The following is a 14,297-nucleotide window of genomic DNA, read 5'->3' on the forward strand; positions in this document are numbered from 1 at the left end:
TCGTCTTTACATTCAGTCGTAGTCCCATTTCTCACTGTGCTCCTTTACTTTCATTACTAGAGCTTGCAGATCACCTGCATTCTCAGCTATCAGAGTGGTGTCATCAGCATAGCACAGGTTGTTGATGTTTCTTCCTCCAACTTTAAAACCACGCTCATCTTCTTCCAATCCACCTTCTCTCAGAATATGTTCAGCATATAAGTCGAATAAAGAAGGAGAAAGTATACAGCCTTGTCTTACTCCTTTGCTGATCTGGAACCAGTCTCTTTCACCATGTTCCAACTGGACTGTGGCTTCCTGTCCTGTGTATAGGTTTCTCATGAGAACAATGAGATGTTCTGAGACACCTATTTTCCTAAGGATATTTCACAACTTGACATGGTCAACACAATCAAAGGCTTTTCTGTAGTCAATGAAGCACATATTGTCTTCTTTTTTGTATTCTTTGGCTTTCTCAATTATCCAGCATGCATCAGCAATGATGTCTCTTGTTCCTCTGCCTTTTTTGAAACCAGCTTGAACATCCGGCATTTCCCTTTCCATGTAGGGCTCTACTCTGCATTGGATGATCCTGAGCATTATTTTGCTAGCATGGGAAAATAAGGATATTGTGCAATGGTTTATGCAATCTATTAAGTCTATTTTCTTTGGTATGGGTATGTAGACCGACCTCTTCCAATCTGTTGGCCATTGTGTCATTCTCCAAATTTGCTGGCATAGTTTGGTTAGAGCCTTGATGGATCCTTCTTCTGTTGCCTGCCATATTTCTGTAGCTATTCCATCAATTCCTGTAGCCTTCCAACTTGGTAATGACCGGAGTGCTGATCTAACTTCATCTTCCCTTACTAGAGGTTCTTGTAAGTAGGGAATATCTAGAAGATATATCTTGGATGTTGAAGAGTATCTTGGATGTTGATGTTCCTGCTGTACAGATTTTCAGTATACTCCTTCCATCTCTGTTTGATCTTCTCTGAATCAGTTACTATCTGTCTTTGGTATCCCTTAACATACCAATTTGAGGTTGGAACCGTCTTTCGAGTTCAGAGATCTTTTGGAAAACATTCCTTGTTTTTCTGTCCATCCTCAATGTCTTTACAGATGTCATTGTAGTATTGCTCCTTGTCTCTTCTAACAGCTTTCTGAAATTCCTTATTAAGTTCCTTCCTGAGGTCTTTATCTTTCTTGACTTTGGCTCCTCTCCTCTTCTTGGCAATCTCTACTGTCTGTTCTGACATCCATTTTGCGTTCTTCTTTTTTTTGGTCTTTGACAGCCTCTTTTCACATCTGTCCTTAACAACTTCTTTGACTTCATTTCACAGTTCCTCTGGTTCCCTATCAATGAGGTTCAGAACTACAAAGCAGTTCCTGATGCTCTCCTTGAAAATGGTGGGTACATTCTCAAGATCATATCGTGGAAACTGGATAGCTTTGTTTTTCTGCTTTAGCTTGACTTGGAACTTGCACATGAGCAGTTCGTGATCTGTTCCACAATTGGCCCCCGACCACATCATGACTGAGCTCTTCTACCTCCTTGCACCAATAATGTAATCAATTTGATTTCTGTGTACTCCATCTGGTGATGTCCATGTGTCTAGGTGCCACTTTGGTTGTTTGAAGAATGTTTTAGCAATGAAGAGATAATCGGCTTGGCAGAAACTTATAAGTCATTCTCCTGCTTCATTTCTGTTTCCTAGGCCATACAGTCAGGCTGTGATTTCCTCCTTATCATTTCGAAATTTGGCATTCCATTCTCCAATCAGATTACCAAGGCCTAGCTTACCAAGTCTTTTTTACAAGGAGCTCTGAACTTGCATAGATATGGAGAAGCATGAAAGACCCTAAAACAGCACACACACACACACACACACACACACACACACACACACACACACAGCAGCAAACTGGAACTCGGTTTCTTTTTTAAAAGGATGAGGACAGACATAAAATAATATCTGTTTGGGAAAAGACCTGAAAAGGGTATACTGGAAACAAGAAAAACATGTTGAGAAGATGAGGGGGAAATCGAACAGGAACAGAAAGCCAAAGTACAATGTGTATTACTGAAATTTTAAAGAAGAAGAAGAAAAAGGCAAATAACTTTGTGGGAAGTAGCAGATATTCATGTTGCCAAGACAGACCAATGAAGCTGTGGCAGTTGCATTAACATTACAATTAACCTATTTGTTCTTCCATTCCTGCTGCTGGCAGGACTGTGTGTATGCTGGGATTCCATGGAAGCATAGAAATGCGGCCGTGGGATCAGGATTCAGTTCAAGAAGCAGCAGCAAGTTTCTAGCCTTTATGGCCGAGAAAATGTGCTTAGAGGTTTGTGGGCAAGGCCTGCTGAAATATCAGAAGACACAGAGGTAGGGGCTGAATAAAGTTCCCAATGGTTGGAGGTGGGCCCATGCCCCTCCATGGCTAGCAAAACCAGAACTATTGTATGCAAGATGTTATTTACTGCAAATCTGCACGATTTGCATAATTAAAAGCAGGTAAAATAATTCAGCTTTACTTGGAGCCAAATGTGGATTGCCTTGGCATAAATAATTAGGGCAGTTCCCCACCCACCGCCACTAGCATGGAGATCACACAGCCTAGGCCAGAAGCCAAGATACACTTCTGGAGAGAGAGGGGGAGAGGTTCATGTTGCTGCATTACATTTTGCTACTATTACAGTTTGACATAGACCAGAGTTTCACAGCAGAGCAGCCCCTGCCCTGGGAGGGGGAGAAAGGAGCCAGGGAGGCACTCACCTGCTCCTGTAAAGCCTGCAGGGCCACCTCATGCTCTTTGCGATGGCTCTGCAGTTGGTCCTTTAATTCTGAGCAGCCCTGAGAAGGAAAGGTGAGTTAATCAGGGAACAGGGTTCAGGGACAAGATTTCACAAGCACATCGTGCAAAGGATTATGTCACATTTAGAATAGATTAGCGGGAATCTAGCTGACACCCCAAACCAGGATGTGCTGGGAGTAGATGGTAGATTTTCTCTCTCTGTATACTTTTTAGAGGCTGCTCTATCCTCTAGAGCAGGGATTCTCAATGTGTGGGTCCCCAGATATAATTGAACTTCAACTCCCATAATTCCCAACCAAAGGCTACTGGGGCTGGGGATTATGGGAGTTGAAGTCCAATAACATCTGGGGACCCACACGTTGAGAAACCCTGCTCTAGAGCAGCTAACAATGTGCCTATTAAGTTTCACAGTTGTGGCTTCCCCCAAATAATCCTGGGAACTGTATTTCTGTGAGGTGCTGAACAGTCCCCAGTGGAGACTTGGATTCGGCTCCCTCGCAGAACTATTCTGAGGCCTCCTTGGGCGAAGCTGTGACAGTTATTCATGGCAACGCGGGCATGCCTGGAACCATGCGAGGCTGCAATGATTCCCACTGTACAGAGAAGAGAATTGAGGTGGGAGAGAGCAGGGCAGGGGGGAAGGGAGCCAAACAACCTTTTCAGTGAGTTTTCCTGTCTAAAGGAGAAAGGGCCGGGGCTCTGTGTCTGAACTGCAAGCATCAGCCACAGCACCCATGTGGCTCACACTGGAGTTGGAGCCTCTCAAAGAAGAGAAGGGCGGCTCTTACCTGGTTTGCTGTCTGCAGCTCTTGCTGCAGCTTCTGGTTGCGAATCTGCAGGGATTTGAGCTCATCCTCCTTCCGCTGCTGGATCTCATCAATTTTGGTCCTGAAATATGGGACACGGGGGGCCAGGGTGAGGGATTGTTTATAGAGAGGGGCTACGCATGTGAGGTATGTCTCCTGGGTTGCTCTTATCCTTAAAGCTTTGCACTGCATCCCGGTAATTCTCACAACAGTTGCAGTTCCCTATCCTTATGGTTAAAGCCCAGACAGCATCTCCTCCCTTGCCTCTTCACAATTTCAGCGATGCTGCACCCTATGGTCAAAACTTCCTCCTCTTCACATTTCTTCATCAATCGCTTCTTTAGCAGAACATTTCCCGAATCGCCTGCACGTGCCCTGCCACCTATCCTGCCCCATATCCAGAGCTGACCAGATTGAAAGAGTTAAAGCTCTGCATCCAGTTGGCACAGCTTTCACCCTCAAAAAAAAGAGGGATCTTGTGACTTGCACAAATTACGCAAGTTTAGCAAATCCAAATCTCTTCTTTTGCATAATTTATTCTGGGTCTGCTAGTCACGGAGGGGGACAAAGAGTGATGAAAGATGCTGCAGCCTCACTCCAAATCACTGCCGAGATTTCCTCAAGCTTTCTTCACATTAGCCCTGCTCAAATGTTGCTATTATGGCCGCAGGATAATGAGGTAGAGGAGCAAGGAGGCAAATTTCCAAGTCAAAACATTCCAAAGAACACACATCACTGAACAGGAGCACCAGAAAAACCCCACATCCTGATGCTCTTTGTCTCCCCAACTCCTGATTTCTAATCTGGGCATTAAGATCTTGGCTTCCAATTTAATATTTTTGAACTAAAATATATTTTGCTTATACTGGTAGGGAAAAAAACCCCAACCATTATTTAGCATAGCTGAGAAGGGGAAGCCAAGGTACGGGTTTCTTTGCCAACAGTGGATAACTGGCAATATTTATATCCCAACATATACAGATGGAATCAGAAATGGAAGAATAAGAAAAACTGAACATGGCTGTGTCATTTTTCCTCCCCCTCCCCACCTCACACTTGCACAGAGAGGAAAATGCAGCATGCACATCAGGGAGCAATAGCACCTCTACTGTAAAGCAGGGGAGTGCCCCTGAAGTACCATTAAGGGCAGCAGAGTAGAGGGAGGGTGATAAACCTGGCTCATTCTGAGACTTGATCCCTTGGGAAGCTCTCCTGCACAAACCCTGCCAAGATGGACAGAAGGTGCCCAGCAGCACTAGCTTCATGTAGATGCTGTTTGGATTTACTATCTCAGAAACCCCAATGTGTCGGTCTGTCCCTGTCCCACCCAGGGTGCAGGGGAGGCAGCAAACACACAGGCAAAGAGGAAACAAACCAAGTTTCAGAGGAATTCTTATTGATGCGACAGGGGAAGCAACTTCCACCTTTGCAAAGAGCAGAATCTGCCCTGATGACTCTGCTAGGGACTGGAGAACCATGTGGGGGAAAGTCCCATCAAGAGGCTTCCATCTCACGTTTTGGTTCCAAGTCTCAACTCCATGGTCTAGCCCAATCCCCTCTTGGTCTGGTTGTAGCTGCACTCCGCAATGCCAGGCCCCACTTCTTCCCATTCTAAACACTCTCTTCCCGCCTTCCAATTAAATCCAAGGCTGAACCAGGAAGATACGGAGGCAAAGGAGGAGGTTGTCTCCAGTTCTTCTTGAGGAGGCTGGGCAGAAGGTGAGATTCCCGGGGTGGGGAAATAAGGGGCTCTTGAGTCTGCATGCCCAACAGCCTCCACTCCACTCCAGCCAAGAATGAGATATTGTTCATGCCAAGCCACTGACAGGTCTGTGCAGCTGACCCCACTCATGGTCAGCAGACAGGCCCATTAGGTAACGCCACTAGGCTACTACGACTTTCTGCAGGCTGGGACTGCAGTGTCGGCTGTCACTTCTCGCTCCTCATCACTTTGTACTCCTGCACCTCCCCTAGGAACCCCACCTTTGATCTAACTCCACCCCAATAACCTCAGAAGGTTTCCTCCCAGGCCTCTCTGAACTCCACATCTACCACCCCCACAGGTCAGAAGGGGCACAGCTCAGTGGTGGAGCATCTGCTTTGCAGGCAGAAGGTCCCAGGTTCAATCCCCGAGATCTCCAGGGACAGCGGAGGAAGACTCTGGCCTGAAAGTTTGGAAAGCTGCTGCCAGGCAGAGAAGACAGTGCCCAGCTGGATGGACCCATAGTCCGACTTGGTATAAGGCCGCTTCCTAGGTAGTTCCGTCAGCGCAGAGGCTGCAGTCCTAGCTCACCAGCTCCATACCTGCTGTCATTGTAGAGCGCTTCCTTTTCAGTCTGAAGTCGCAGAAAACTAGAAGGAGGAAGCAAGGAACTGGGAAGTTACAGAGCAGGAGTTACAGTCAGAAAATGGACAAACTCCCCCCGCTGAGTGGGTCAACCATTCTCTTCTAATCCCTCTGCGTGAGTTACTACTCTGGGTTTCTCTCTTTCCAATCAAGAGGCATGCCCCAAATAGTGACAAATGTAGAAACACAGGAGGGAGGCAGGTGTGAGACACATTCCAAAACAAAGTATTAGGGACTGTAAGAATGAAGTGTGTCTCCAGTGTTTCTTTTTTCAGAATTAAGCTGCATTGGGAAGCCATTTGGGGAGCCTGGAATTAAGGATCCAGGACCAGCACCACCCACCCAGAGTTCTAGGCAACTTTTGTTTAAAAAGAAGCGGCGGGGGTGTGGGGGTGTGACACTGCTGAATCTGTGATTAGAATCCACTATGCCAATTAATTGCACAGTCATATGTTATTCTGCAAGATGTGTTCTGCTCCCAAGATTGAAGATTCCAAATGGACCTCGCGGGAGGCTCAACTACATCCTTCTTTGACATACCCTCCACGGACAGGTGAAAACAGGTCCGTGTTGGAAACTGCTTACTGATTGCTGCACAGGAGTTGTTTTTAAAACTGTTTTGAGCAAACCTTTCCCAAAAAGACACGATGAACAATTAAAACGTGTTTTTATCTTCTCCAAGGACGTTTGGGTAGCTTGCTTTTCATAAAAGGCAAAAAGATGTGGCTGCAAGATGCCAGACTGGACACCTATCCAGTAATTCCACAAATATGCTGAATAGACACAGCTCCGCCTATATACCCTCTCAGGGGTGCCAGCGCCCACTGACAGGAAGCACGTTTCTCAACTGAATGAAATACAGCGCTTTCCTCACCCTGGTGGAATCCATCTTTCTGCCCCCAGACTTACCTCTCCTGTTTCTTCTTCAGTTTCTCAGCAAGCTGTGTGGGAAAGAATGGGCCGTGAGTTCCCACTGGCATTAGCTATCGCCTTTACCTCCCGTATTGTCCCCGCCCTCCACTTTGCCCCTCTTTCACCCTAAAACATGAGGCACAGAACACCACACAAATTTCCCATTACCTTGCTGAGTTCTTGCTGCAGCCGGGAGGTCTCTGTTGTCTTCGATGCCTGCAGGAAAAACAGGAGGTGTGGTGGGGGTGGGTGGGTGGGGGAGTGGAGAGGAACGAAACCATCATTCTCAAGTTCATCTCAGCAGTCCTTCCGAACTCTGCAAGGTAAGAGCTGGTGCGACACAGTGGCAAGAGAAGGATGGAGAAAAACCCACACACAAAAAGCTGGGGCAGTGTTCCCTCTAACAGGGATTCCCAAATGTTGTTGACTACCAATCCCAGAAGCTCCAGCCAAAGGCCACTGCAGCTTGGAATGCTGGGAATTGTAGTGAACAACATCGGCGTATCCTTGTTAGAAGGAACAGTGAACGGGGGTCGAGAGGGGCAGGCTCAGCCCCCATCCCATGGAGCTTCCCCAGACAGCAAGCTTTACTGCGAGGCTTTTATGCGAGTTCAAAACTGCTAAAAAAAACACCAAAACAATGCAAGAAGTGGGGTTTTTTTACCCCGGATATAAATCAGACTACATTCTCACACGCAGTCAAAAACACCCAAATCGTGTGTGAAGTGCTCCCTGATAGCTCGCAGGGACTTTGGGGGCAGATCTGGCCAAAATGTGAATGCACCCACTCCATTCCGGAGGAGATGCGGGCTAAAAGCCGGGTGTGGAAAACTTCATAGTATTCCTTCATTTTTTTCTGCATCAACAAAAGGCTGAGATTCATTCCATCCGGGGTGGGAATAACGTATATCATTATGATGGGGGGAGGTGGGTAGAGACACAGGCTGGCCTCAAGCCATCTGGTGAATTCATGGCTGAGGCCAAGATTTGAACCAGATACTTCCCAGCTCATTCCTTATTCTCTTCAGGGACTCACGAGTTCTCTGCGGGAGTGGGGGCCCAGAGCCACGGAGAAGACATGGCTGGAGCAGGCTGCCCTGTCGCCACGGCAACAGAGGCACAGGCCCACAGGTATCCGCAGAGGACTGCCCGGCCATTGCCAGACGGCGGAGACATGCAAGACCCAGCAGTCTGACAAAGGAACCAGAAGTGGGCCTTAGCTGGGAGGAAGCGTTGAAGGGCCAGAGGCAGGTCAAGCCAAGGAGGATCCCCCTAGAGCTCAGCTGGATGCCTGGAAGAGAAGCTGGGTGCTCTTCGACGTCTTCCGGGCTCTCTGTGAGGCCTCCACAGGAACTCCAAGCCCTGACCCGTGTGGGCAGGACTCTTCCCAGTCCTGCCCACATTCTCTAGGGAAGTTTCTTGGAACTGGCATTTCATTTGCCGAGTATTTAAATGGGGAAGAGAGCCCAGAGCAGCCCTCCCTACCGCGGCTGACTTGTCTCTAGAAGCCCACGCGCTAGAGAAGAGCAGTACCCAGGACGGCCTCTCTCACCTCAAGGCTCTGCAGCTGCTCTTTCAGGAGCCTTTTCTCCTCCCGCTCCGTCTGCCACTTCAGCTCCACCTCTGACAGAAGCTGCTGAGAAGTGCTGCTCTCAGATGCCGCCGGGGGCTCCAAATCCTCTTGCCCAGCAGGAAGAGGCTCTATGGAGGCATCGCCCTTCCCGCCGCCTCGGCTTTCTGCCTGACGGGCCACCTCCTTCTCATAGCGCTCCTGCAAAGCTGAGAGACAGCCGTCAGCCATTCAAACTGCTCCCGGGATGCAGCTCCAGTCTCCCATTAAACCCAGGCAGCCCCACCACCCCCACCCCCACCCAGTCCTCATCTCATCCTGTTGCATTATTGTTAGATGACGGTTTAAAACCATGTCAAGAATTTTACCTTCTTCACTTTGTTTGCACTGGCAGCCATCCTGGAATTTTTTTTTTTTTAATTAAGATTTTTTTCCTTCCCCTGTTCTCTCTCTCTCTCTCTCTCTCTCTCTCCCCACCCCTTCTCACCATACAAGGCAGAACCCAGAGGCTGAGAAGGAGTGACCGGGTTCGAAGCAATCCAGTCCAAACGTCCCCAGAGATGACATGTGAGCTTTGCCCGGAGTTCATAACTGTTTATTGACCCTGGAGAAGGATAAGCCTCACTATTCACTTTTCGCGATGAGTGTTTTGGGTTGCAATGGCCACTTGTGGGGTATCAGGAATCTCTCGCCCCTGCAGGCTCCTCTGAGGCCACTTGAGCTCCCCTAGTTCTGGTTTCCCAGCAGTCCCTACAAGAGGCAGCTGTGGACAGGCTGGGCAGCAGCAGCAACAGCAAGTGCTCCTTAGCCGGGCTTCCAGCCGGTTGTTCTTGCCTGCCTTGCTGTGATTCGACTCTCCCTGAATCTACACCTCTCTCTCTCTCTCTCTCTCTCTTTTAAAGAATCCCACCTGGTTTCTTAGTCTGTATCCCACCTGCCCTTAGCTCTCCTTTCTACCCAGGTAAGCCATCTGCATTCTGGGTTGCCCTGACAAGCATTGCCCCTGACACAGTGAAGCACAAGCAGGATTCCCATGAGGCCCAGAGGGTGTAGCCACGGTCCAAATCTCTCCGGCCAATTGCTTGCCTGGCAAGACTGCCCAGCTTATAGACTGCAGCAAATATTCCTTCCTGAGGTGCCACGTGACAATTCTCCCCACCGCCAATGGCCAACTTCTTCGGTTCCCTGGACTTGCCTGTCCTTAATCAGAGCCACCCCAGTTCAGTTCCATTCCATTCCAGGCAGTACCTGCCATGTTCTTCTGCAGCGCAGCGTTCTCTGCTTGAAGTCTGAGCAGCTCTCCATCCACAGGAGTGGCTGGGGAGGCACCGCCAGTGACGGCCACGTCCCCTTCCCGGAGACTCTTGTTCTCCTTCTCCAACTGCTCAATCTGAGAGCACAGCTGTGTCAGAGAGAAACGAGGGTTCATTCCTATGTCAGCACCTCTCCGCCCAGTTAGGGATGGGAAGAAGAGCCCAGAGGATCTTTAGAAATGGATGCACAACTGCACCAAGACCTTTATTCCAAGAGGAAGTACCGCCTAACCTGCACCCATCCAAAGAACGGTCACGGGAAGCTGCTTCGACACGCATGTGCAATTATGAATATGATTAATACTTATATACTGCTTTTCAACAGAAGTGGTTTACATAGATATAAACAATCAAAACAAATAAAGTGGCTCCCTGTCCCCAAAGGGCTCACACATACACAAAAACATAAGATAGACACCAGCAACAGCCACAGAAGAGATGCTGTGCTGGAGATGGATAGGGCCAGTTGCTCTCCTCCTGGTAAATAAAGAGAATCACCACTTTAAAAAGATGCCTCTTTGCCCAATTATTTTGCTCCCATGGCCATTCTTTGGAGGGCTGCAAAAAGCCTAACATTATAGGACTTTAAGGCTCAAACGCCTGTTTAAGGATCTGCACACACTGATGTCCCGTAAGTTACTCCCATGTTATCCAAATTACAAGCAGCAAGCAGAATGCAGATTCCGCTCTCAGAGACCCTTGTAAAACGCAGGTGTTATGTTTTGTAGCGCCATACAAAAGATTCAAGCAAGGGAGCCAAGAAACACACTCCTGGAGGAAGGGGGGAAATCTTGCAGTGATGTCAAACTGATTGGGCAGATATGGAATGGAGGGAAGAGAGTCTTTTACAAACTCAAATCAAGCAGAGCAATATTTTAAATAGGGAGTCTTAACACTGGGCATCCAGAGACAGCCACACTGCAGTACATCCAGCCTCTATTTCAACAAGCTATGATGCTTCAGAGGAGAGAGTGGGGGAAACAATGAGGTCTTAGGGGCTGGGGGTTAATTACTCCTTTGTAGCTTGAGCTGAAGGTACCAGATTTAAAAATACCAATACTGGTAATCTGGTAATACTAATACCAAATTTTAAAAATCACATTACCCGGTTCCGACACCAGTGCTCTTCTTTTGCTCCCATGGTTGCTCTTTGGAGATCATGTCAGAACTATCTAATTAGTGATCCTCCTCAACCAATGCCGCACAGCGCCCTCTAGCAGGCTACTAGTGCTACTACACAAGTAGTTTTCACAGTCAAGTACCTTGGAGAGCTCCTGCATGAGGGTGCTATTTTGCAGCCTGAAGTCATCCTCCTGGCTGTGTAGTTTTCCCTGAAGCATTTCATTTTCACTAAGTAAGGCATCTACTTCCTGCCAGAGAGAAGTTAAGGATACTGCATGAGAACACAAACACAGACAGAATCCCTGTAGCACGCCTCCCTATACCCAATTAGGGAGCAGTAGGTGATTCACAAGAAACCCACAGCTCCTTTACCCGTCTCTCCAAGGTTTCAGGGCAGGAGTCTCTCCCAGCCCTGTCTTGGAGATGCCAGGGAGGGAACTTGGAACCTTCTGCATGCAAACAAGCACATACTCTCCCCAGAGCGGCCCCATCCCCTAAGGGGAATGTCTGACAGTGCTCACACTTGTAGTCTCCCATTCAAATGGAAACCAGACTGGACCCTGCTTAGCAAAGGGGACAATTCATGCTTGCTAGCACAAGACCAGCAATTCTCCTCTTCCTGTCCTCCTCCCACCAAGATACAAGATTACCCTGTCCTAAGGGAAAGTGGTACTTAGTTACATGTAGGGTGCCAGCAATCATGGGTAGAAATAGAGAAAATGGGATAGGGAGGGGAAACAGCCAAAAGGAAGAGCAGGAGGAACACAACCTGCTTCTAAATTAGCACAAGAGATGTGGAAAGCCTCTTTCTTGTCCCATATGGACCCCTGTTTGTCCCAAAATCTTTTCCCCAGCTCCCACTTTCATGGAGCTCAAGACAGCACACATAGGATTCCCAGGCTGTGACCCAGCCCAGATTTAGTTTGTTTCAGCTTCATGTAAGATCAGCAGAGTTGCTGCATCATGGCCCATCAAATCATGCCAATTGCACCCTTGAATTTTCATTTTAAATGGCTCTCAGGTAGGGATTGGCTAGAACGGGATGTTAGGTTCAGAGGGACCAGGGCTGTCCAATCTCACCCAGTTTAGATTATTTTTACTCCCTGGGCTTGGGGAAAAGGAAGAAGAGTGGTGATCATGCAGACAGGTGGGAGGTGGTGGGGAAGATGGTATAGATCTAGGCAGGTGGGTACTGGGAGCACCCACAGCCAGGCCCTGTCACTGTGGAAGAAGCCTTACCTGAGCCTTTTTGCTCTTATTCAGAGCCTGGGGAAAAAGAAAGACTAGTTAATAATACACCAAAGGGAGGAAGGAAAAGAGAGAGAGCAGTCACTAAATATACTCGAGTCAGTTGCATCCAAGGGTTGGTTTCTCACTATTCTGACCAGTGGATCTTAAGAGCTTCGGAAATAGATCTGTCTGTCATACTACCATTAGACTGACCAAGTCCAACACGGTCATCCATTTCTTTTACCAGGTACTGCTACTGCATCTCTTAGGATGCAGGAATGGGAATTTAATGTGGTGGAAAGTTGCACAGCCTTTGCACAGAAATCTTGCTTGGGAAGTAACTGAGTCTAAAAGAGCCAATCCTGACACCAAGGTAGATCTGTTGTCACCTCAGCCTTCATTAGAAGTGGTCCATTATTTCCAGGGCATAGTGCGCAGACGGTTAAAGTTAGGTTCTGCAGATCCCCTACTCTGCAAAACACCCCAAATGGGGATACATTGAGCCCTCAAACCACATACACTCTGTTCCATTAAAGAGGGTCACTTTACCTTCTGAGCCTTGGCAAATTCCTTATCCAGAAAAGCCACCCGCTGTCGAAGCCCATTTAATTCTAAAATAAAGAGAATAAGAAATCAAAAAATATTTTTGAGAAAGAGCCAGTTGGTTTCTAAGCATGCCTTTACTACGTAAATACAGAACTCCTGAGTATCTCATTTTGGTTTATTTGGGGTTTTTCAGCCCCCATTAATTGCAGCAATAATACATTCATTCTCAGCTAAGGGAAATGGGGTTTGAGAAGCAGAGTTTTTGTGCGTTGCTGTGATAAATGCACTTTCCTAGGCATGAGAAACAGTAGTGAGACCTCAGACTCAGGGGGTGTGGCACAAGACATCCAAATAGGATTGTCAAATGAGGCAGCAAGATTCCAGGCCTTCCAAATGAGAATGGAGAGCCAAGTCATTCCAAGGAAGAGAGAAACAGCCAGAAAGGATGACAAAGTATGGAGAAGGAGAAAGCCCACCTCATACCCAAGTGTATGGCTGAAAAAGGGGAAAGATGATGGATGACTGGCAACCTCCATCTTTTGTCTGAGGCTTAGAAGTAGAAAATTGGCAAGTCCCCGAGACCTTGCAAAATTGGTTCTACTTTTGTCAACTATGAGGAGGGGTGAGGAACACTGATGGCCCAGCCTCTGACTATTGGAAGGCTTACCTGGCAACTCATCTAAGATTACATCAGGCATTGCTCATATACTTTCAAGCATGCCTTCACAACCATGAGGGCAAGAAAGTTGATTTTATTTTTAGATCAACACCAAGATTCTTGGGGAGCTCAATTCTGCCGCCCACATGACATTCTGAGCTTGTGTCTGCCCTCCTGAAAAATCACAGCATACAAGTAGCCCTGCCTATCCCCCAAGCATCATTTCATTCCTCTCCTCCTTCCAGCACTCCTCTCCTTAAAATTCCAGATTCTGCAAGAAGTCATATACAAGGAGCAGGCATGTGCAAATCCATGCATATGCCAATAAATGGGAGTAAGGCTTATTGGCTTAATTTTAGTCTTGGTGTAAAATACAACCACCAAGACCAGAGAAACAGGATAACAATCCACACCTTGTAGCAGACAAGTCTGGTGGGCTCAAGAGCCCCCTTCTTACCAGCAGTGTTCTTGCGGAGTTCATCAGAGAGCTGGTAATTCTGTGTCCGAAGCTCCAGTAGTTGTGCCTGGGAAGAGAAACAGCAGAGAGTGACCAGGCTGGTTAAGCCAATCAAGCAAGCAGGTTAAAGACCAGAACCCTAGGTTCTTTCTACAGCTCAGAAGTGAGAACTGGTCTAAAATGCAGGCTTCTTGAGATATTGTGTGTGTAGCATTTTTAGAACTGTGGGGAATCCCTTTTTTCTCAGTCTGTCCCCAACTTTATGAAGCATGTTTGTAATATTATTCTCTTTTTTCTGTCTGCAGCCAAAGAATAAGTTCAAAACCACCACTGATATGAAATGTGAACCTTGATTTCAAAAGCCATTCAGTGAATTGCACTGGTTTTCTACTTTGGGAGTTGGAAGGATATGTACTCTGTGATCCAGAAGAAATGGAAATGCTTCCATTGTCCCATCAACATCTCTGATGGGTCAATGGAAATGCATCTATCAAAGTGCATCTAGAGCATTTCCCCCCATTCATTACCCTTGGCATCTAG

At 47.4% G+C, this 14,297-nt stretch overlaps 1 protein-coding gene across 2 annotated transcripts in view; it reads right to left on the reverse strand.

The window, feature by feature from the left end:
* Nucleotides 1-14,297, reverse strand: part of GRIPAP1 (GRIP1 associated protein 1) — a 71,583-nt gene that overhangs the window by 54,971 nt on the left and 2,315 nt on the right. For both annotated transcript variants that reach the window (XM_053289662.1, XM_053289661.1), the window contains exons 2-12: nucleotides 13,758-13,824; nucleotides 12,646-12,707; nucleotides 12,106-12,132; nucleotides 11,007-11,114; nucleotides 9,680-9,833; nucleotides 8,414-8,640; nucleotides 7,030-7,077; nucleotides 6,859-6,890; nucleotides 5,907-5,954; nucleotides 3,585-3,684; nucleotides 2,757-2,834 (exon numbers count right to left, since the gene is read on the reverse strand). In XM_053289662.1, the coding sequence (XP_053145637.1) occupies nucleotides 2,757-2,834; nucleotides 3,585-3,684; nucleotides 5,907-5,954; nucleotides 6,859-6,890; nucleotides 7,030-7,077; nucleotides 8,414-8,640; nucleotides 9,680-9,833; nucleotides 11,007-11,114; nucleotides 12,106-12,132; nucleotides 12,646-12,707; nucleotides 13,758-13,824 (951 nt within the window). The remainder of the gene's footprint in view (nucleotides 1-2,756; nucleotides 2,835-3,584; nucleotides 3,685-5,906; nucleotides 5,955-6,858; nucleotides 6,891-7,029; nucleotides 7,078-8,413; nucleotides 8,641-9,679; nucleotides 9,834-11,006; nucleotides 11,115-12,105; nucleotides 12,133-12,645; nucleotides 12,708-13,757; nucleotides 13,825-14,297) is intronic.

Source organism: Hemicordylus capensis, chromosome 2, assembly GCF_027244095.1.
Source record: "Hemicordylus capensis ecotype Gifberg chromosome 2, rHemCap1.1.pri, whole genome shotgun sequence".
Taxonomy (NCBI): Eukaryota; Metazoa; Chordata; class Lepidosauria; order Squamata; family Cordylidae; genus Hemicordylus; species Hemicordylus capensis.